This window comes from Dicentrarchus labrax, unplaced genomic scaffold, assembly GCF_905237075.1.
Source record: "Dicentrarchus labrax unplaced genomic scaffold, dlabrax2021, whole genome shotgun sequence".
NCBI lineage: Eukaryota > Metazoa > Chordata > Actinopteri > Moronidae > Dicentrarchus > Dicentrarchus labrax.
The window spans coordinates 27,966,625-27,991,402 of record NW_026136707.1 but is presented as its reverse complement, the minus strand read 5'-3'; the positions used below and the strand labels follow the sequence as shown (position 1 = coordinate 27,991,402).

The 24,778-nt window shown below is 40.4% G+C and overlaps 1 protein-coding gene across 3 annotated transcripts; it reads right to left on the bottom strand.

The window, feature by feature from the left end:
* Nucleotides 1-1,535: 1,535 nt before the first annotated feature.
* wdr26a (WD repeat domain 26a) lies at nucleotides 1,536-24,615 on the bottom strand. 3 transcript variants are annotated; one of them, XR_007885474.1, is made up of 15 exons: nucleotides 23,952-24,615; nucleotides 20,119-20,218; nucleotides 19,909-19,965; nucleotides 18,723-18,859; nucleotides 16,937-17,034; nucleotides 12,485-12,641; nucleotides 11,928-12,066; nucleotides 11,686-11,826; nucleotides 9,786-9,905; nucleotides 8,925-9,070; nucleotides 7,758-7,836; nucleotides 7,496-7,625; nucleotides 6,823-7,017; nucleotides 4,879-6,735; nucleotides 1,536-4,784 (listed from the first exon to the last, which is right to left on the bottom strand). XR_007885474.1 is itself a non-coding variant. In XM_051407296.1 (15 exons), exons 1-15 carry the CDS (start codon nucleotides 24,239-24,241, stop codon nucleotides 4,746-4,748), a joined length of 1,872 nt encoding a protein of 623 aa, XP_051263256.1. In that variant the 5' UTR covers nucleotides 24,242-24,614; the 3' UTR covers nucleotides 1,536-4,745. The 3 variants fall into 3 exon arrangements, 2 of the variants coding, with proteins under 2 accessions (XP_051263256.1, XP_051263257.1); XM_051407296.1 differs by having other exon boundaries at nucleotides 6,692-6,735; nucleotides 23,952-24,614; XM_051407297.1 differs by lacking the exon at nucleotides 4,879-6,735 and having other exon boundaries at nucleotides 23,952-24,613.
* Nucleotides 24,616-24,778: the final 163 nt, after the last annotated feature.

The following is a 24,778-nucleotide window of genomic DNA, read 5'->3' as shown; positions in this document are numbered from 1 at the left end:
AGTCACTTTGGCTGTTTTGTCCCTGTATTTATGTTTTCCTCAATCCCCAAAACTAATGGGGATTTTTTTTTTTTTCATTTATGAGAACAAAAAGCTGAAAAAAACCTTTCTAGCTAAGTACTATATACTGTACATGTAAAATGCTAAGGAATTCAATACATTAGCTTGTTAAAATTTAAATAGACATTTTCAATGACAAAATCAACACATTTAGGTGAGAAGGGGCAGCTGTGGCTCAGAGGTAGAGCGGGTCGTCCACTAATTGGATCCCCGGCTTCTCTCGCTGCATGTCGAAGTGTCCTTGAGCAAGACACTGAACCCCAAACTGCTCCTGATGATGTGCACCAGTGTGTGAGTGTTTATGAATGATTAGTTTCTGTTCTGGTGAGCAGTTGGCACCTTGCATGGCAGCCACTGCCATCAGTGTATGAATGTGTGTGAATGGGGTGAGTGTAGCATGTAGTGTACAGTGCATTGAGTGGTCGAAATACTAGAAAGGCGCTATATAAGTACAGTTCATTTACCATTTAAGAATTACCGCCCTGCAGTGTATGCCCCCACCAACCACTCAGGTTCCATCCTGTCTGTCCAGAATATACACTACTCACAAAAAGTTAGGGATATTCCACTTTCGGGTGAAATTTATGGAAAATGTAAAAAGTTGATGCTACAGTGATATTATATCATGAAAGTAGGGCATTTAAGTAGAAGGTCAAATTAAGATCACCTGGAAAGGTTATAGTGCATTTTATGTACATTCTGAAATTTCATCTGAAAGCCGAATATCCCTAACTTTTTGTGAGTAGTGTATATGTGGTAAAGACTTTGAAGGAATTATACAAAAAATAGCGGGTCCTCTTCTGTGACGGCCACCATATTTCTACAGTAGCCGAGAACAGACAAACCAAACCCTGGCTGTAGATGGGGCCTTTTGCATTTTTCATGCATTTTATTGCCACCATAGTTTCTCCCTTCCACTTGGAAGAGAGGGTGAAGTGAGGGAATTGCAATCTGCAACTAAACCACTACTAGTGATTTAGCATCTAGTGGTCCACTAGATGCTACTAAATCCTACACACTGGACCTTTAATATAAAAAAGTAAACATGCTAATATTATATTTACTTTTGTATATAAACGGATGTTTAAAAGTCAACTTACTCTTCCACCCCAGTTTGGTGTCAAATTTAACACATGAATTAAAATAATGGAAATAACACCTATAATTTAATGATCTGTTATAGCTACACTTAGATGCAGATAGGCTTAAGTTCAATAAAAAAGATGTATTTAAACAGTGTATTGATTTCTAATGCCACCTCTGGGTATTTCTATTCAAGGCTTTACCAATGTGCCAAAGTTGTTCAAATATCTTAATTTGGTAGCTTTTACATGCAAATATTGATATATGTAATAGTTTGTAATTAAATCAGCAGATATCTGTGCCACCCCTTAAAGTCACCATGCCAGCCTCTGGACACCCTATGATCAAGACATAAAAAGTACAGATCAAGTGAGGGACATTTCAAAGTAAAGTACATTTTAAAACCCTGAATGCTTTATTTAAAATATGCATACATATCACTTCTCCTACAGAACAATACAGAACAGTACAATCACTTTTTGTAATAACACATTTAAAATGTAAAATGGTTTCTGGCAGCAACTGCCTGCAAGCAAACAAAAGTTCCTACTTTGGCTTCTTACAGCGAGAAGAGAAAAGAAGAGAAGCCTGAAATACACAGAAGAAACAAACTAAAGAAAATCACAGAGGCAGAAACTAGAACACCACATCTGTGTCTGAATCAAGTGTGTGTGTGTGTGTGTGACATCTATCGTTATTTTGCTAGCGTGTGTTCTGTGATGGCAGAGTTTGAAGCTGGTGATGGCTGTGATGTTGTCTGGGCAGATAAACAGGGTTCCCACTGTCCCGACAGTCCTGCAGCTATCGTCCAGGACAAGAATGCTTTTGGAAAAATAACTCTAATAAAGTTCTAAATAGAATCTGTAGAAGCAGTTTGAAAGAAGCAGGCTGAAATGGGACTTTGGCTGCATTGCAGTTCGTAAATCTCAGAACCAATTGCCTGTGGTAGCAGTTGTGAGTGTAAACTTGCAGCTTTATATTACAACAGTAGTGCAGTCATTTGGTATGAAGTTGTCAGAGAGTAGCTTTTTGAGACTGACATGTAAAAAACAGGCGTGGGAACCCTGTGAAACATCCTATCTGCCGTTTGTACACAGCCTCAGAATACATGCCAGAACATACAAATATACAGCACATTACATAGAACATCATATCAGGCAAGATTGTTCTTTTGACTCTCTGAAAGGAAACACTTTGTAGAAGTTCATAAGTTTATGTTACACTTGTGTACAAATGTGTTACCCACTGATTGTTAAAGATACACTCCATCATTCTGTTACTCAGTTTCCTGTGTCATAAGGCTGGCAATTCTCTATATCTTTTTTTTCTTCTTTTTTTTAAATAATGAACAAATCTCATGTACTGACCAAAAAACAATGAATGTATATGCTAACAAGTACTGTGCATGTATCAAAGCCAGATGTAGATTATTTGTCTATAAACTTCAAATCAGTTAAAGTATGAGGCTCTTAACGCTTAAAACACACACATAGTGGACTGTTAGAATATAGATTCAAAAAGAAAACTAATAACCCGTTGTTTAATCTTGGTCCAGTCCACTGTGCAGACCTAAAAGACATTTTTGTTTTGTTTTCCGATGGGGTAAAATAAGCAGTGTTGGGCAGTAAGGCATTACTAGTAATAATTACATTAACCAGTAACTAGTAGGTTAATTACTAATAGATATCAGTAATTATATTACAGTTACCCCCCCAAAACATAATTAGATATAACCTTCATTTTGTTGGAACCCTCCTATTGATTTGAAATCCGACCAATCCAATCATGAAGCGACACAAGCTTGGTAGATTTAAACACAAGGAAACGAAAAACTGTATTTTAAGTTAAGTTAATTTTTGGGAGAAAGGATACAATTCCCAAGTACAGTTATATTACTTTTGAAAAGAGTAATAAGTAATAAATAAAATGTTTTGAGTAAGGAGCCCAACACTGAAAATGAGTAACCCCTAGTGACTAATGACTAGATATAGTACGATACAGAAGGAGTTTTATCAAATGTAAATATTATTTAACATATTGAACATGTTAAATTAATGTTAAACTTATGAAATATCAACTTTGTCTACCAATTAAGGCATGGTACATGTTTAAAATCTAAAATATTGATTTTGACCCAACAAATTTTTTGTGTTCCTACCTCAACCAGAAAGAATTCTGTGGTTCTTTTCCTTAACGTAGTAAATACAGTTGTAAATCATTATTGGGTTAAAAACACATTGAGACACAATGTTCATTCATTACCATGAACACACACACACACACACACTAGTATATTTTGACTCAATTCCACATACACCGTCCTGCTGCTGTGGATGAATCTGCCGCTGAAAATAGTCCCTAACAAATGCGCTATTTCCTCCTGTTTCAGTTACGTTTGTTAAGACCTACCGTCGGCAGCAGTTTCAGGAAATTACTGAACCATTTTAAAAAGAAATGATACATCTGTGAGCTGATTTATGTCCTCAGTAGGAACTGATGGGCTTGGAGCAAGTCAAAAAGTATTAAAAAAACACACCGGTTCTGGTCTTTTCATGGGATTTGTTGACAATATGAAACATAGAGAATAACACCAGCCTTATCTTTTAAAACAGTTCACAGTTGAGCTGGACGTCTCTCATTAAATGTTAAGCTCCACTTGTAGGAAATAAAAAATTAACACAGTGAAAAATAAAACTTAGAACATGTAACAACTAACCCAAACCAAAAGATAACCATATGGAGGCTGCTGTTGGTACGCAGACAGGTGGCAACAGGCTGCAAGGGAAACAAACAGCAAAAAGTGAAAGCAGAGCAAAGATGCAAAAATAAAGAGGAAATCTGCACTGACGGCATGATGGAAACTACACTCAGATAATCCACGTTTCAGAGGTAAGGGTTGACGGATAATCCTTTGAACTCTATAGGGTTCCACATACCAGCTGCTGTATACTCTCTAAGGCAGCCAAGCATTTTACTTACTTTAATAGATATAGCAGGACATAGTGCGTGTTAGCCACCAAATACATTGTCCTGTGCAATCCTATGCAACATGCTCATAAAACACTAATCTTTCTCTGGCTATAAGCAGGAAAGCTGAAGGGAAAAAATGTATTCTGTGTAAAAAAAAGATAACGTAGAATTTGCATTTAAAAGATACTGTTCAAGGGGGTGTTACATCCATCCAATGTTTTCTTGCAGGTAAAATCTGTTCAAAGGTTCAGGGAGTGAAAGAGGAAAAAAAGCTTCTTCGCGTAAAGAAAACTAAGAACACACACCCTCCACAGACGCTGGTACGTCACAGCCTAGCACAAGTCAGTGAACTACTCATGAATAAATAATGTAGTTGGTAATAAATAAGAGGAAGTGGCTGGTCCTGGATAGTGCTGAGGGAACGGATCCAGGCAAGGAGGAGGAGGCTCAGACACCGCAGGTCGTGGACCCCGGCTGCATCCGGCCGACTCAGATCTCAATAATGTGACTGACATCTCTTATGTTGTGACATGGCACTGCTGGCCCTGCCTCCAGGAAGCAGCTGTCCAATCAACAAAGCTTTCCCCGCTTCATCCATTCAAGTGTCTACAGAGTCTTAATGCTCCTCAGGTCTACAACAGCAGATCATCAGCTGTCCATGCTGCAACATTCTGACAGGAGGGGAAGACAGAGGTCATCATCATCATCATCATCATCATCATCATCATCATCATCATCATCATCATCTGCTGCTTTCGAACTCACACACACTCAGTCATGTTCAGCTGGAGGTTTTCCACAGGAGGGAGCAGATAGCTGTCAAGATTATCTGTGCATTCATTATCAGATCGTTTAGAATTAGAATATACTTTATTGTCCCCTAGGGGAAATTAGTCATGGACTCAAAGTGCATAGTGCATAGTAGTCGCTGCCCTTACAGACAATAAATACACATAAAATACATATAACAGCTAAAGACGTACACGTAGGCTACATACACACTCATGACACATCCAATGAAAGAACAAAGCAAATAAAAAACAAAACAAACAGAACACCAAGTTATTGCACACTTCCCAGGCCTCAGGGTACAGATCTATTTAAAATTTTGATGGAGGTGGATACGATACGTTTATACATGTTAAGGATAAATCCTCCATAAACACTAAAGTTAGTCATGGAGTTCCACAAGGTTCTATGCTTAGATCAATTGTAATTCAATTCAATTCAATTCAATTTTATTTGTATAGCGCCAATTCATAACAGAAGTTATCTCAGGACACTTTTCAAATAGAGCAGGTCTAGACCGAACACATTATTTACAGAGACCCAACAGTACCACCATGAGCAAGCACTTGGCGACGGGGGCAAGGAAAAACTGCCTGTTAAAAGGCTGAAACCTAGGACAGACCCTTGGGCTCTAGGTGGGTGGTCTTCTGCCTCGATCAGTTGGGGTAATAGAGAGAGAGAGACACAGACAGACGCAACACAACACAATTCTGTTTACCTTATATATGCTTCCCTTAGGCAACATTATTAGGAATCACTCCATTAACTTTCACTGTTATGTAGATGATACCCAGTTATATATCAATCAAGCCCGATGAAATTAATCAATTATCTAAATTACAAGCATGTCTTAAGGACATAAAAACCTGGATGTCTGAACTAGGAAAAGAGATCATATCTCTCCTGTACTAGCTTCTCTGCACTGGCTCCCTGTAAAATTCAGAATAGAATTTAAATCCTCCTCCTCACTTACAAAGCTCTTCATGATCAGGCCCCTTCATATCTTAAAGAGCTCATAGTACCCTAATACCCCACTAGAACACTGCGTTCTCTGAATGCTGGGCTACTTGTGGTTCCTATAGTCTCTAAAAGTAGAACAGGAGCCAGAGCCTTCAGTTACCAAGCTCCTCTCCTGTGGAACCAGCTTCCAGTTGTGGTTCGGGAGGCAGACACCCTGTCCACATTCAAGAGAAGGCTAAAGAAATTCCTCTTTGATAAAGCTTATAGTTAGGGCTGGATCAGGGGAGTCCTTTAAATCTGCAAATAACATGGAAATTAGGTCTCAGCTAGATTAAAGAACTTGCTGTATTCCTATCTGATTCAACGCAACCTAGATCGTCCAGAAGTGATCTGTTAGTAGTGTCAAGGTGGAGGCTAAAAACCAGAGGATTCTGGGCCTTTGGAGTCAGGGCCCATGGACTCACTAGAGGAGACTAGCTCATTGTCTTAGAATTGCATTCCTTTGATATGTTTTTACTGTTTTTATTCTGTGTCTTGTGATTGACTGCTCTCAAATATACTGTATATTATAGTTTATTAATATATACTTAAATCCTCTAATAAATGTGGCTGAGGAGATAGAACAGGTCATCCACTAAATTTCAGGGTTGGTGGTTAAATGTCTAGGCACCACCTGCTTGTGTAAAAAGATGAATGAGAGGCAAATTGTAAAGCACTTTGTCCATTAAGGTAGAAAAATGCAGTGCATTGATCATTTAATGAACCTGTAACTTGAAATGTCCCTGCTGTTAATTATTTTTAAATGTAAGAGGAAACTGTGGATTCTTACCCTACTTATATGTAAACTGTTGAGGAGTCTGATGAAAACAGTGGCTGAAAGATAATTGAACAAATACCACTGTGAGAGATGCTTTGATGTCATATACTGACAACTAGACATACTAGCTTTCATGTCCATACCATTGAGCCCTTCTGCATCCTGGACATCCAGAAAGGGGGCGGGTCCCCAAATTCGGACGGTACCGTCGTCAGAGGCGCTGGCCAGCAGTCCGGGTAGGACGGGGTTCCAGCTCACACAGTTGACTGTGCGGGTGTGTCCGGTCAGCTCTGCAATGGGCAGCTCACTGCGCCGGTGCCAGATGTAAACTTTGTGGTCTGACAGGAGACAAAACACTTCATCAACTGCAGCCAGTTTACTGGATTAGACTTAAATGGCTTCACAGAATTTGTAAATAAAAATCTGTTTACTCATGATGTGGAGTCATTCTCAGGCTGGAATTATACTTCATTTATGCTCTAAGACAACCGTGTGGCTGTTTGTTTTATACTTTTGTCATATGTATCGCTTATTACAACATCATCCACTGGTCTGTGGAGCACTATTTTGAAGTCTTGAGTTTGGCATTATCGCCATGTCGCCTTTTTTCGGAACAAGCTGAGGTGACTTATTGCGAGTTAAGCTGCTCTCATTGGCTGTGCTTAGTTACAACTCGTCAGAAGCACGAAACAATGGCGGCCTCAGTAAAAACCCTGATGATGTCATCATTTAATGTTGACCATTCTTTATTTAATCAGTCTGTTGTCTCGGTCCAGAACAGAAAGTAGCTGAGTTTTAAACATTACAGTGACTTGCCTTCACTGCCACTAGCGATGAAGTCTTCATTGTGGCCTCCAAAGCAGGAGTGGATGGTGTAGAAGCCCTGCGTCACCCCTTGGTACTTCCTCACCAACACCCGGTCCTGCAGGTCCCATAGGTGCACTCCCTACAGACACACAGCATTTACTGAGACACACATTTCAAAATCAACACTGAACTGCTACTTTAGCAACTAGCTGAAGTTCAAATGAAAGAGTATATTGTGATTTGAACTGTGAGAAAGTAACAAGCTGCTCACCTGAGTAGCAACATTGAGCAGAGCTAACCTTCCATTCTTGGAAACAGTAAAAGACATGATGGGGTGGTCCTCCTGCACTCTGGAATGACACAACACACAACATCATCCTCGAAGCAAATGCTGTAGCACAGACACCCACTGCATCAATACAGCACAGCTATGTCCCAAAACAGTGTTGTAATACTGCAGGTTAAACACACAAATCAACATGTGTAATGCAACCTATTCAATTAACCAGGAATGTCTGGATGAAACAGTTTAATGATAACCAATGGTAAAATTCTGGTTAGCTTTGTTAGCAGCAGTCTCCCAGATGCAGGCATGCAGGCACAGCTAGGGATAGGAATCGCTCACATTTTATTGGTAACAATACCTTTATCGATTGTGCTTATCGGTCTGATTCTTTGTAATATCCTTATTGATTAATGATAAATGTTCTTTGTGGAAAAAAAGTAGGCCTACAAAGGTTTTCAGCATCAACACAGCTGTTCTCTCTCTCTCTGAGTGTGAATACAGTGTAGAAACAGAGTAGAGTTACAGTAGTTTGACACCACTTTGGACCATTTCTTCCTCTCCGCCATGACTCCTTGTTGTAACTTTCCAGCAGCATGGAGCCAGGTGGGGTCTTACAAAGTCTAAAATCTAATAATCTGAATTTTAGGCCTTAAAATGTCGGAAAATGTTATTAGCTTTGGTTTTAAATGGGTTTTTGGGAAAACTTTAGATTTTTAATTTATACATATTTTCCTTTGTATCCTGTGTACTCTTTTTGCCAGTGTGGACATGAAATAGGTCTTAAATTGCTTTCATATTGGTCTTAAAAGGTCTGAAATTTAAATTCTGTAACCAGCTTATAGTTTGTGTAATGTCAACTGAAGCTTTCAGTGTTACCTACTCTTGTAAAAACTCTCTCTACTCTTGTTCTGCTGCTGAATGCTTTATGCATGATAACACATTATGTAGTTCACTCATTGCAATTATATAATATTATAATATTAACATTGTATACATGTGCAGGCTGTGAAAACAAACACCATGTCTGATTTGATTTCTGTGATGATTAATGAGTCACAAGCCAAACTGAATAGAAATTCTGTGCTCTCTCTACAGAACGATCAGGAAGAGATGATTCTATGGTTCCTCAGCCCAGTCAGGGTTGTGACTTACATGTTTCTGTCCGTCAGGTCCTCAAAGTTGTATCCACGGATGCGTTGGTGGGTGTCTGATGCGAGGACGGTCCGGCCGTCACTCAGACACCACAGGCACTGGACCCGAACTCCTTCCCATGAGTCCAGCAGGTTTCCATCCAAGTCCTGGAAGTCAGGAGGGAACAATGTGCATTCAGGAAAACCCTAAACACCAGAATGCTGCACAGGAACTGCAGATTATATATTTTATTTGGGTCAATATTTTCTTTTTTATCATTTGAAAACAGAGTTAACAGCAAGCAAGTACTGCACATTTGAATATTTGCAACAATGTGGTCCCTTACTGAAACACCTGGGGACACTAAATTAATGGCCTTAAAGCCACATATTAATTACCAGTGGGATGTCTCATTTTCAGAAACAAAAACTTGAGCCATTAGGATAATTTAAAGGTTGCAAAAATCACAGTACAATTTTACGTCCAGGGGCTTTGAGAAGGTTTAATTTTTATGTCATACTCTCAGTGCAGAAAACCAGAAACAATTCAACTATTTAACATCTATTTCTATTTTTGTTCACAGATATCATATATCTATCCCAAAACTCAATTGAAGTACTTGATGAATGAATAATATCAGTTTCGAATGATATAGGTTTTCTCACGGTTTTATAGATCTGGATATTGTCAAGCAGATTTTGTGGTTTAGGATTATGCAGTGTTTTAGGACAGAATCTTAACAAAGTTTTACAAATGAGGCCTCCGGGCTGGGCTCTATAGAATGTGTTTGATGCAAGTGAGTCTGGTGTGTATGCGCAGTATGCAATGCTGAGAACCTGTGGGCACTGACAGCACAGAGTGTGGGCTGTAAAAGATACTCACACACTGGTAGAACTGGCCTCTCTGTCCACCAGTGACAAAGCGTTTGCCATCTGGATTCCAGGCTACGCTGGTCAGGCTATCCTCATGAGACTGACTCATCTTGGTACGCAACTCCCCCGTCTAAACAACAGAGAGAAACATGACTGAGAAGATCAGACACCACACACTCTACAACACACTAATTGAAAGGTTTTTGTGATCTTTTATTGACTAATACTGTTCTCCCTGAGAGTACAGTATGTCTGCATTCACAGGGTCCAGGTTCGTCTTTACATGAAAGCAACTGGAGCAACACACCGACTTTGGTAAGGCACTGAGCCGGGATTGTCTATAGCTAAACTAATAAATATTTTTATTGAGTATTGCAGCTGAAAGGAGTCATATTATATCAGCTCCTTTTAGCGCACTGTTTTGGTTTAGAGCAGTGGTTCCCAACCTTTTCCCTAAAGGGACCCATTTTCTGTACAATTAGCCCAAATAATAAACTCAGTAACAGTGGGAGTTTGCACATCCAGCTGAAGAACAGCTAGCCACAACTGCAGTATCTCATGGTCATGGAAAGGTAGACGATAAAAGTGTAGGCACTTGTACCTTCTCATTCTGTTGCCACCATTTGGAAAGGCACAAACGCGAACCATTTCTTCTCCACAGTAGATCAACACACGTTATTCTTACTCCAAACTTCTTCCCTTGTAAACACCTCTGATCAACAATCTCTTCTTCTTCTGCGTTTACCTGCAACAAGAAATCCCACGGGACTTCAGCGCGAAAGCAGTCCCGCGCTGAAGTCCCGTGGGATTTCACTTGTTGCAGGTAAACGCAGAAGAAGAAATTGTTGCAGGAAGTGTGCAAATCGGAGAGTAGTGTGTGAAGACATGGACATTTTTGAGGGGAAAATAAACTTTTTTTCGTCGCAAAGGCATTATCTCTGTGATCGATTATTCTGGGCTTTCAGTGAAGCGAGCGGTGGAAAAACAGGTAGGCGACAGTACTGTTTTGTACGGTTTCTGCACAACGTATGAGTTGAAAAGGCATGTTGTTGTCACGTAAGGGCCCTGATCATGTTGCACAGACATTTTAATTGCATTTTGTGTCTGTTAAGAGGAGCAAAAGGCACTCTTTAGGATATGCCCCCAAGAAGTGTATTATAACTAACTGGGAGCTCTGGCCATTAGCTGCAGGAACTCCAGTTTGCTAGCACCAATTCTGGTCGTTCTTTTCCCTATCGACAGTACTCGGTGACCTCTAGTGATCAAGACTAGGGTAAAAATCTGCCGAAGTTCCCCTTTAAGTAATAATATTTTGAATTCACAGAATTATTCAGTCAGTTGCAGGGGATGGACTTGAACTGTGCTGTACACTGAAGGCTGATAAGATCTGATCTTCAACATTATCTTATAACCAAAACCTTTGAATCAATTCATGAATACAAGATTTTAAACACAAATATAGCTTTTATGTGGACACACTTTGACGGAAAATTTTATCTCAACGATTGATGTTAGCTTACGCTATGACCAATAGCTCACTTTTCATGAATATTTTCACATCTAACTTGGTGAATCAGGGGGTTATTTCATCCAAACCAGAGTTGGTAATAGTTAGAAAGACTAACATAGACGGTTCTAGTGAGTTTTATTTGGTTTCTGTCCAGTTCTGTCCAGAGTGTGCTTTTTACTGTTATCTGAGGTAAAATTACCTTATGGCCATAGTGTCCATTGTTTTGGTCTGCGATACTGGTGCTCTAGTGCGTCATCTAGTGGCATAACTGATGCTAAAATGCTGCCTTTTCTTGCAGGGATTGTTTGATTTTTCTAAATGTGGATCACAATTTAGTGACACAGAAAGGGGCCATTGACCAGCTGACAAGTATTGTGCACCAGCGTGAGTGATGCTGTACCTGTACGTTCCACAGCCACAGCTCAGAGCAGTCATCAGGACCACAGGCTATTAGATAGACATCATCAGGGCTCCATGCCAGGTAGGAAACACCATAAGCATGGCCCTCCAGAGTCTTCATCAACTTTAACTGCTGGGTTTCCTTTTGAAAGACAAACTAGTCAATGATCCAGTTATTTCTTTTTCTCACATGTTGACTCATTCAACCTGCTCTGAAGTGGAACTAATTAAATGATCCGTTACCGTGTCGACGTGCCACACAATGACAGTGGTGTCTTTGGACCCAGTTGCCAGTTTTGTGCCATCGTTGGAGAATTTGCAGAACCAGACTTCATTGCAGTGTTCAGTGAGAATCTGCTGAGTGTAGCAAGGGAACTGTTTCCTAACGATTAGGAACACACACACACACACACACACACACACACACACACACACACACACACACACACACACACACACACACAAAGCTTCTTAATGCAAATAAAACAGCATTCATGGTCAAATATATTGGCAAATATCTTATATGACTGGTTCTGATGTAGTTGGAATCATTACGTATCTATTGCAAACTACATCAATAGCACACTGACTGGCAATGAGAAAACCCTGATCTGAAATCTGAACAGATTTGTATTATTACATATGTAAACATCATTATGGAGATGATTATAGAGAGTGTTCAATTGACTTAATATTTTTCCAAAAATACAGTTTTGATACAGTGGCAGTGTTCCACAGTAGAAAATGTTTTTTTACTTTGGGTGGAGCCCTGATGTGGTACAGTGTATGTGGGTTCTTACCGGCTGCAAGCGTGGTCCAGCAGCAGGGACACAGAGTCCAGTCCACTGTCCAATTTGGTGTTGTGGTAGAGGCAGCGCTCCCTCTGCAGCTCCACCGCCTGCTTCAGCAGAGTCTGCAGGCGGCGAGGAGGCAGCATCACTGACGGAGGCAGATAAGCTGCACACACAAAAAATTCCAGAACACAGAGTGAGCAACTACAGTAAGAAACTGTATGTATTTCTGAGTACGGAATTAACCAGAGAGACACATTTGTAAGACTGCTCCAAAAAAACTGGTTTGAGTTATCAGTGCAGAAGACCCAGAGTCAACACAACGGTTGAATTTGAAGTTTTTCAGCTGACTCATTGTACACAGACAGACAGCATAGCAAACTGTAAACTTTACAAACCAACTTTACAAAATGACCAGAATCCCTAAAACGAACTGTGATGGAAGCAAAGAAGACTGATAGTTAACAGAGGGCATGCTGGACAGTGGGGCAGCGGCTGCTCCAATGCTCTTTGCTCTGGTGCTGACCAACCTCCTCTCTCTTGGGCTGACAGCGCTGGAACAGCCTGGCACCCCCTTGAAGACACTCCATGGTGTGCTTGTATTTTATACCTGGACTATGAGCAGGATGCACACTTTTACTGTCTCTGTGGAAATCTGATGTTTTCACATCAGATTTGTTAAAATATGAGACTTGTGTAACCACATTTCCACCCCAGGAACTGCTGTGAGACCCTGAAAAAAGGATGCAATAGTTGAATTTTCATATTGAACAGCCAAATCTGATTAGATAGTCCAGTGTGTAACATGTATGTGGGAATGTGTGTATTCATAACTTTGTAATTGAAATTTTGCACAACTGTGAATTTAGTAACTGTTTTTTATTTATTGTATGTTCCATCTACCTGCCTAGGGACTACGGATGGAAAATAGCAACTTTCTAAAACCCAGTGCAATGCATCTCTCCTTGTTATATACAGGGGTAATGTTTTATTGTGCACTGTCCCTGTTCAAATAAAATAAATAATAATAATTAAAGCTGCAAGCAGCGATGAATGGGCCCTCGCACTCCACGCAACTCGGGGTTTGCTGCGGCCGCGTCAGGTGCCATCGTAACACGTGCGGCCCAAAACATGAAAATTTCACATAAATCAGATCAAAGTTGCCATATAGCGCTTACTTCGTGTTGCCAGTAGGTGGCATACCACTATAGCTGAATATTATCATGTAGACGTGTTATGGGATGGACTCTTATTAAACATGTGAAGTTTCATTGAGATTGGACATTATACACTGAAGTTATGAGGACGTGTTACAGAATATGTGAAGTTTAGTGAACATTGGACATTGTACACTGCAGTTATGAGTGCCATCTGTGTCATGGCCAATCGGCGGAATTCGACGCGTCGTCACGGGCAGGCAGTTCGGCGTACAGTCACAAACAGCGCAACTTTTAATCAGCAACATTTTTTAACTGTACTGACCAATTTTGAAGCAGATCAGATAAATTCTCTAGGAGGACTTCTTTCAAGTACAACGCAAAAAAACGTTGAAAATCACTGCGAAATGGCAGAAATTTTATCAATGTTTGACATTTGATTCAACCTGGCCAACTTTGACGGCATGTCACGGACACGCCCTTCAACGTACGTGTACAAATAGCACAACTTTTAATCAGCAACATACTTTGACTGTATTGACCAATTTTGAAGCAGATCCGATGAATTCCCTAGGAGGAGTTTGTTCAAATACAACACGAAAAATCACAGAAAATGAAAAAAAAAAATCAAAATAGCTGACTTTGATGCCATGTCACGGTCACGCCCTTTAATGTACATGCACAATTAGCACAACTTTTAATCAGCAACATTTTCTATCTGTACTGACCAATTTTGAAGTAGATCTGATGAATTCCCTAGGAGGAGTTCGTTCAAATACAACACGAAAAATCACAGAAAATGACAGAAAAAGTCAAAATGGCTGACTTTGATGCCACGCCATGGACACGCCCTTTAATGTACATGCACAAATAGCACAACTTTTAATCAGCAACATTTTCTATCTGTACAGACCAATTTTGAAGTAGATCTGATGAATTCCCTAGGAGGAGTTCGTTCAAATACAACACGAAAAATCACAGAAAATGAAAGAAAAAGTCAAAATGGCTGACTTTGATGCCACGCCATGGACACGCCCTTTAATGTACATGCACAAATAGCACAACTTTTAATCAGCAACATTTTCTATCTATACAGACCAATTTTGAAGTAGATTCGATGAAATCCCTAGGAGGAGTTCGTTCCAATACAATGCAACAAATCGCCGAAAATGGCTGCGAAATTCAACGCGGCCAACTTTGACGGAACACCACGGACACGCCCTTCAATGTACATGCACAAATAGCACAACTTTTAATCAGCAACATACGTTGACTGTCCTGACCAATTTTGAAGCAGATCTGATGAATTCCCTAGGAGGAGTTTGTTCAAATACAAGGTGAAAGTTCGCCGAAAGTGAAAACAAAAATCAAAATGACCGAATTCCTGTGGGGTATGGGTCCAAGAGGCTTTTTTGTACGTCTCGGCATGTTACACATGTCTACCGAGTTTCATACATATCGGTGAAACGTGGCACCAGGGCTGCTTTTTTAAAATTCTGTAGGGGCGCTACAAACACAATTTTTGGTATTTCAGCTACAGGCACCAGTCTACATGTGCCCTGTGAATTTCATATTCATAACTATTACGGTCTCCGCACAGTGATTTACCATGCCACCAGAGCGCCACCTAGTGGCAGATTGTTGACACATTTATTAGCGAGCCTCAGGGAGCCATGGGCAAGCATCTTAGCAAGTTTCATTTCAATCACACATGCTGATGCATAGATATAAACTTCTTTATTTTAAAGAGCGCCACCTTGTGGGGATGGCCTGTAATTGTGCATGATGTCTAAGGAAGACATAAGGAACGATGGACCCAAAGTTGGTGTCAATCGGACATACCAATGTGGAGAAATGGTCCACTTCCTTTTTTGACAAAAAATCTACAGGAAGCCCTAATTTTATAGCTTTATTTGTTTATTTTGAAAAAAATCTAATTTCTTGAAACTCTTTTTTGCCAGGACAGTCCCCAGATACTACGTGAAAAATGTTGTGCGAATTGGACAAAGCGTAAAGGAGGAACACGAAAAAGTATTTTTTGGACATTTCGCGCTCTAACGGAAAAAAATGGGCGAAAAACTAGGCGGAAGTGGGCGTGGCCTATATGGGAAGATTCAGCTCCATTCCCCGAACGCGCAGATTTAAGGTTTTTGAATGTGTGACAAACTATGGAGAAGTTATTAGCCTAAACGCACTTTTTATGATATTAGTGCCACCTAGTGGCCAACCCGAAAGCGATGCATAGAATATAAAATTGTTCGCCACGACGGACATGTTTGCCGAGTTTCATGAGTTTTCGAGCATGGGAAAGCCTTCAAATATGCGTTTGTTTAGGAGGAAAAAGAAAAAGAAAAAGAATTCCTTCAATTTCAATAGGGCCTTTGCACGATTTGTGCTCGGGCCCTAATAATAATGTAGGAGGATCTATCGTCAGAAATTTATATTAATATAAATGTTTGTTTATATGTATAATATGTATGTTTTCATTAATGTATAAGAATCTGGAAATAAGAATCGTTATGTTTTTGTTACCTTAGAATGAACCGTTTTTATCTATAGAAAAAACAGGAGGGAGAGGGTCAACCATTTTGAACCAACATGTTTCTACAGTAGCCCAGAGCGGACCAACTAAACACTGGCTCAAGATAAGGCCTTTTTGGTGGGGGTTTTTGCAAGTTTCTTGGCGAATGTTCTTTCTCCTGCCCACTTAGAAGGTTGAGCTGTAGTCAGATGGTTGCAATCTGTAACTAGATACCACTAAATCCTACACACTGGTCGTTAAAGCTGTAATTTTGCTTAATTCGGATGAACATGTGGGTCGCTTGGAGATAATTGTGTGGCTGTTTTTTTTTACACTTACAAGTACGTTTATTACCTCGGGGCTTTGGGAAACACTGATCAACATTTTTCAACATTTTATGGACCAAACAACTAATCGAGTAATGGAGAATATGATCGACAGATTAATCAATAATGATTAGTTGAAATAATTGTTAGTTGCTGCCCTAATACCAAGATCATTATGTAAGATGTAACTCTTGTGAAAATGAGCAAAACTCTGATTTCAGTTTGTATAAGAGAGTTTCCCAATATCATAATCCAAATGAATCATACCCACACAAAATTGAGACATGACACAAATGTTAATGTCATGTAGGAAGCAGCTGCAGGATTTCAGAGTGGGCAACACGTTCAAACACATCCTAGCTATAAGAATGACCCACTGCTGCTGTATATGGGACTATATGGAATGTTAACTATGTGCAGTAGGATAACTGCGGGCTGTGAGTCACACTGTACTCACTCTGTAGCTTGTCCAGCAGCTTTGTTCGGGATGCTGTGCCTTTCCCTTCCCACTCTGCTTTGGCTCGGAGGTCCTCTGCATGACTGCACATCAGGTACCTTCGTAACACACGACAACATTTTCTTAGCTACTATCAGACACTTATACTGTGAGCTTGCAAACACTAAACTGGGCCTTATAAAGTTATTTTTTCACGATCACTACATAAAAACAAGCAGGTAAATTACATTTTCCAACACCAGTATCACTCTGTTTGCCTGCTTATTGTTGCTATTGCTGCCCATGAAGTATAAAGACATCAGTGTTCTTGCCAACACATGTATATATTAGGACAGCTTTTAAAAGTTGTTTTCAGTTGTATAATCTTCACAGCATTAGAGTGAAGAAAATATACCAAAGACACACACATAATGTCATATAAATATAATATCATGTTTGTTATATTGTATGGATTCTACATTTGCTGTGGGTGTTCATGTTGGTCTTATGTTTTCATTGTTTGTGGTGACTGACTGGGACATGGCCAAACTCTGCACACAAGATACTGAACCTCAATCAGGATGTTTTCCCCTGATGTCACCCTGCGCTACAAAACAAACGTTGAGTTAATATTTGCGCAGACAACTGTTTTTTCTGCAGGAGCCTTCTGTGGATGCACCCTCCTTTCCGTAGCAGAGCTCCTGGGGAGCTGAAAGGAAAGCAGGACATGGACTGGCCGAGAAACATCAGAAGACAACTTTTCAGTTTAACCAAATTTACGACTGTACTGTCATACTGGCAAAAATGTAGAAAGGATGTGAAGGAAAATCATTATTGGTTCCATGACAGTGGTTGGTTTTGTAGTTGTAACTATGGACGACCAATGTATCAGCTGAACATCAGTATCGGCTGATATTTGCCTTGTTGACTGACATCAGCACATCAGCTAATAAGATGGCACTCACTGATGTAAGAGGCAATGTTTATCTGTTGTGTCACATCAATTTTGTACCGGCTAATTGTTATGTTATAATAACCAATATGTTATTGGTTATTTCCAACTTGGATAGCGGAGAAATAATCACCTCCGTTTTCCAGCACTGGCACAAACTGCACACAAACACCAATTTGCTCTATGCAGTAGCAATGACAGTGAGCACCTTTTCAGTTCGGTGTCTCACATCTTGGATGAGCAGAGAAATAGACAGTCATAGAAAAATAGAGAATAAACTAGAGTTGCAACAAGGCAGAGATGCTTAGTTTTGTAGATATCTTTATTCCCCTGGCACAAAGGGCCTCAGTATAATGCATCGGTAGCAGCCCACAACTTCTCAATTGGTGAATCCCTAGTTGTTACTGCATGATCTATTCTATTTTCTCCCCAAAACACATTTAAAAGCGAGACTGAAAAATGAACTTTATACAATTTACATTAGCTTTGTTAATCCAACCATTTTTTAAGACCTGTCAAAATCCTATTTAAGACAATTTTAGGCTTAAAATTCAGATTATTGGGTTTAAGAGTTTTTAAGACCCTGCAGATGGCATGTAGGCGTGGAATTCTGAAGGATATGAAATTATGTCACAAAGCTTATTGACAGCTTCAGTAATGGTTGAAAATGTCAATCAACTCATACTTTATAATCACTCCTATTCACACAGAGGCTGCCAATCATTTCTACCATATCTCTGAGGAATCTGACACATTCTAACACAACATGGTAAAAGCTAAACTTAAAAACAACATGAAAATCCATCATCAACATTGCAGATTTGTCTGAGCTTCTCTGTGTGCTGATGAACTGACCCGCTCAGGATGTGGATACGCTCTGTGTTGTACTTGAGAGGAGTGAGCTCGGCTCTGAGGACCTGAAGGGCCTCCAGGACCTTCCCATCTTCCAAATACTCCAGATACTTCTGCTGCAGCAGCAGGAACTTCATCCTCTGTACAGGAAGACAAGGAGAGGTCACCAAGGTCATCACAGGCTGTATGTAATGCAACATTTTCCCACATGAGATCAAGACATACACTTTTTATTATTATTATTATTATAAGCTGAATTCCAATACTCCAGTACCAACACATATGACTGAACAATGTGCTTATTTGTCTATTCAAACATCTATCAGCTGTGTTCTGTACATTTGATGAATGTCTTAAGTAATATCAGAGGGTTCTAAAGACGTTAGCTTCACTTCACTTCTTCCCCGGAGTTCTTGTGCTTTCTCGTCTCACAGGTTCTCATGGATCCTGGTGGAGCCTCCTGCCATGGTCCTGCTTGACTTCCATTGCTAATATCACTGATATTATTGTTATTATTATTATTGCTGTTATTATTGCTACGGTCGCTATTGTGTAGTCGCTGCTCATTGTCCCCCATCGTTGTTGTCGTCATCATCTTCTTCATGGTCATCATCATCAGTCATCACTACTACTAGGGTAGTTTTTGCTACTGTTGTTGCTGTGCATCTCTCTCTCTCTCTCTCTCTCTCTCTCTCTCTCTCTCTCTCTCTCTCTCTCTCTCTCTCTCTCTCTCTCTCTCTCTCTCTCTCTCTCTCTCTCTCTCAATTCTGTTATGAATTGGCGCTATACAAATAAAATTGAATTGAATGTTAGCCTGGGATAAAGCAATACTGGCAAACCTACTTTTGGCGCTCTTGTCTAGTAAGTGACCACATTTTTTGTTTCTCCTTTCTAGTGATTTTATTTTATACAAAATAAAAAATGCAAATTGAAACTAGTTTTAAATTTCGCTCCTTCCTTTTTGACCACAAAGAAGAAAAACGGCTTGTATTTAATTTTTGTATTGAAAAGTATTGTATTGTATTGAAGCTTGTCTTATCAAACAGAAACTAACTCATTCATACACATTCATACACAGGGGAGGAGCCGGAGATCGAACCAACAACCTTCTGATAAGTGGACGACCCGCTTAGCCTTCGAGCCACAGCAGCCCCTTCAGTGTCTAAAGACTGCCGGGCTTGCCACTTACCACTATAGCGCTCGGAGAATGCATCAGTGCCTTCAGCTCATTCAGATCACTCTCAGCCTGAATGAGGAAAGGGGTAAAGAATGAACAGGGGTGGGTTTCAACATTGATAAACTGATAACTAGACAAATGTTCAATAATAGAGGTGTAAAGCACAGATACAATCTTTTTTTTATCAAATTAATCATGGATGTGTATTTCAGATGGTTCCACCTTGTCCCACTCTCCTTCCATGACATGATTGCGGAACTTGGTGGCAGAGGGGTGCTCCAGTCTGCAGCCAGACTCCTGCATCAGGAGGTCCACTGTCTGACTGAAAACAATGTACACAGCAGGATAACAATCAATCAACATCATACAACCATTAGTCAATTAACCTATTAGTTGTCAACTTTTAAATTAATAGCCAACTAATTTGATAATGCTTTTATCATTTTGAGTCATTTTTTAAGCAAACATTTCCAAAATCTCTGATTTCAGTTTTACAAATGTGAATATGTTCTGCTTTGATTTAGTCCTCTATGGCAATAAACTGAATTTCTTTCGGTTAAGGACAAAACAAGACCTTTGAGGACTTCACCTTAAGCTTTTAGAGACACTGATCAACATTTTCTGACATTTTCTGCACCAGACTACGGAGCCCCTAAAGGGACATGGGAAAAAAAATAAAAAATGAAACGTTCCTCGTGCTCATGAGATACTTTCTCGTGCTCACCAGATATGTATCTCGTGCTCACGAGAAACCTTAGGTTAAGCACAGGCAGTTGTGCTTCCTGTGCTAACGTTACGTTCTCTGTCGCTGAGAGCTTGATTGACAGCCTGGTGGTAGCAACTGCATGAGGCTTGTTGTGGCAATCAACACTTGGCTCATTTGAATATTAAAATTAGCCATGTGTTGATAGGTCATGACAGGAAAATGTAACCAATGAAATTACTTATTTTGACACACATTTTTAGCCAATAAGTATACTTAGCACGAGAAACGTTTCATTTTTTTTTCCCCCATGTCCCTTTAGGGGCTCCGTACCAGACAACCAATCAATTAATCTATATTAATGAATGATGGACAGATTAATTGCAAAATGAAAATAATTGTTTGCTGCAGTCCTAATATCAAGATCATTATGGCCAAGCTCAACATACTATTGGAGTGAAGGTACTGGTATCATACTAAACTAGAGGACATGATCCATCCATTGCTACCAACAATGTTATGATAGCTTGTCAGGAAGGGGTCTAAATAATGCTCTAAATTTAATACTAAAATGTGGCAATGAAAAATCTGTCATGGCTATTGACCTCTGGCCTCAGGATATCTAAATGAAAATTCAATTAAATTCAATTTTATTTGTATAGCGCCAATTCATAACAGAAGTTATCTCAGAGGTCTAGACCGAACTCTTTATAACATTATTTACAGAGACCCAACAGTACCACCACGAGCAAGCACTTGGCGACAAGGGCAAGGAAAAACTGCCTGTTAAGAAACCTCGGCTCTCGGTGGGTGGTCGTCTGCCTCGACCAGTTGGGGTGAGAGAGACAGACAGGCAGACAGATGTGCACAGCAACAACATTAGCAAATGGTAAATGGACCTGTACTTGTAAAGCGCCTTTCTAGTCTTCCGACCACTCAAAGCGCTTTTACACTACGTGCCACATTCACTCTTTCACACACATTCACACAGTGATGGCAAAGTCCATCAAACAGAAACTAACATTCATACGCATTCACACACCGATGCACGGCATCAGGTTCAGTATCTTGCTCAAGGATACTTCGACATGTGGCACCAGGTTCGAACCCACAACCTTCTGATTAAGGAACGACCCGCTCTGCCTCTGAGCCCACAACAACTACACTAATAGTAGTGACTGATGATGATGAACATGAAGAAGACGATGACGACAACGACAACAACAACGATGGGGGACAATGAGCAGTGACAATAGTAATAATAGTAACTGTAGTAATAATAATATTATTAATAATAATAATAATAATAATAATAACAATAATTATTAAATATTCTGAATAGAATTTAAAATCCTCCTCCTCACCTACAAAGCTCTTCATGGTCAGGCCCCTTCATATCTTAAAGAGCTCATAGTACCCTATTACCCCACTAGAACACTACGTTCTCTGAATGCTGGGCTACTTGTGGTTCCTATAGTCTCTAAAAGTAGAACAGGAGCCAGAGCCTTCAGTTACCAAGCTCCTCTCCTGTGGAACCAGCTTCCAGTTGTGGTTCGGGAGGCAGACACCCTCACCACTTTCAAGAGTAGGCTTAAGACATTCCTCTTTGATAAAGCTTATAGTTAGGGCTGGATCAGGTGAGTCCTGAACCATCCCTTAGTTATGCTGCTATAGGCCTAGACTATCGGGGGATTTCCCATGATGCACTGAGCTCCTCTCTTCCTCTCTCTTTCTGCACTCATTCATGTTCCATTAATGCATGTTACTAACTTCACTTCTTCCCCGGAGTTCTTGTGCTTTCTCGTCTCGCAGGTTCTCATGGATCCTGGTGGAGCCTCCTGCCATGGTCCTGCTAGATTGCCATTGCTAATATCACTGATAATATTGTTATTATTATTATTATTATTATTAATATCATTATTACTACAGTTACTATTATTACTATAATCACTGCTCATTGTCCCCAATCGTTGTTGTCGTCATCATCATCATCATCATCTTCATGTTCATCATCAGTCACTACTATTAGTGTAGTTGTTGCTACTGTTGTTGCTGTGCACCTTTGTCTCTGTCCTTACCTCCTCTCTCTCTCTCTCTCTCTCTCTCTCTCTCTCTCTCTCTCTCTCTCTCTCTCTCTCCCGAGACAGATGACCACCCACCTAGAGCCGAAGGATCTGTCCTAGGTTTCTGCCTTTTAACAGGCAGTTTTTCCTTGCCCTTGTCTCCAAGGTCTTGCTCATGGTGGTACTGTTGGGTCTCTGTAATTAATGTTATAAAGAGTTCGGTCTAGACCTGCTCTATTTGAAAAGTGTCCTGAGATAACTTCTGTTATGAATTGGCGCTATACAAATAAAATTGAATTGAATTGAATTGAATGAGCCCAATTGTGTTTGTGTGTGATGATGTTCATCCCCATTGCAGCAATTTAAATGTAAAATGTAATTTACATGCAATTTTCTGAAACTTGACCTCACTGTATACAATGACCTATTGCAGGGTCAGACTTAGATGGCATGGCAGTTGCCACCCCAGCTTCTATCCCAACATAAAGTAACACATTATTTAAAAGTATGTAGTGTGTAGAATGTAACTGTGAGGCCCTATTTAGAGCCAGTGGAAAGGAAAATGTTCACTAGCATATAACATCATCCAAGCTGAAAGCTCTGATTGGCTTTTTTGTTAAGGCCTGGGAGATTCTTGCAAATGCCATTAGAAGCACTAGGAGGAGCCAGAGAAACCTGATTTTTTCCACAGATTATCTGTGTACTACTGTCAGGATATAGTGAAATCTTCAGCAAACATAACAGAAAGTTTATTTTAAAAAAATTACCTAGTGCAGCTTTAATGTATCTGTGATCCTTTCCCACAGTCTGCCAATTACAAAACTAATCAAAGACAAAGGAACAGTATTCCTCTGATCTGTGGAGAAAACCCATGCCAAACTCCATTCAAAGGTCATGCAGTTTTGACCCGAATTTTTTTGTCCAAAGTAGAGAACGTATTCTTTAATGTTTGGAGCAAATTTTAATTGTAGTGAACATATATTTTGATTACTGTTAACATACTGTTACGGTACGGGACTGTCATCCGTGCCATCTACGTAAACAGAACCATGAAAACTTATCTTCTAGGTGGGATATATGTAGGCCAAATTCACCTGCGAGGCCTACAGACTTGTAACATTTATTCCGTTATGTTAATAATGTAAGATGGGATATAAAACAGGATTTAACTGCCTGATTGTCCAAGTGATGTTATCAACATTTCTACAATAGAGAACTGTCGATAGGTCATCAAGGAATTGACTGAGGTCATTCATTACTTCCAGGCTCGCCTGACTCGGCTCACTTACTTGAGACCCAGGTCGTGTAGATGTTGTCCTATCAGCCTGATGATGTCCTCCTCGGACTGAGACAGACGCTTCTTCTTCTTGACGGCCGAGTTAGCCTCCGCCGTGCTGTTGCTGTTGTTGGCCGCGGGCTGGGCTGACACTCCGTTGTTGTTGCTGACAGTGGTTCCATTGTTGGTGACTGATAGTCCGTTGGAGTGAGCTAACCCGGCGGAGGACGACTCACCGTTCGGCGCACCGTTTCGGCAGGACAGTTCGGAATCTCGGTCCTGTCCTGCCCCGTTAGCCTGCATGTTATTCCGGTTTATACAGCAGACACGGTGTATACAGAAACGAATGACAGACGCAACGGGACACTGCGGGGATAACAACCACCGTTACAGCCGCCGACAGGCCCACTGACCCAGATGCAGCCCCGAACTGCCCTGTTCCCCCTGCGGCCGACTCTCCGTGTGTGTTTCGCGGCGGTGGCAGCGACGACAACCCGGTTTTCAACTCGGACGACGAACGAGTGTTATTCCGACAGCCGCATTTTGTGAAATTCGGTGGTATTCGCCGCTGTCAGGTACCGTTAAAGCCGCGTTAAAGTTGTTGGGTAGAGCTTGTTATTGTTGCTCTCAGACAGCTGCAGCCCTGTTATGGACATACGCAGTGACGTCAGCGGAAATTCCTTTACGTATTTTTGCGCGCGCTGCGTCACCGGCAGGGGGCGCTGTCTGTCTGTTTTCAGGCTTGACCTACAGTCACCTTTAATGTCCAAAGAAGAAGAAGAAGAAGAAGAAGAAGAAGAATTTAGTTAAGTTAAAATATAACAAAATTATATGTTTATC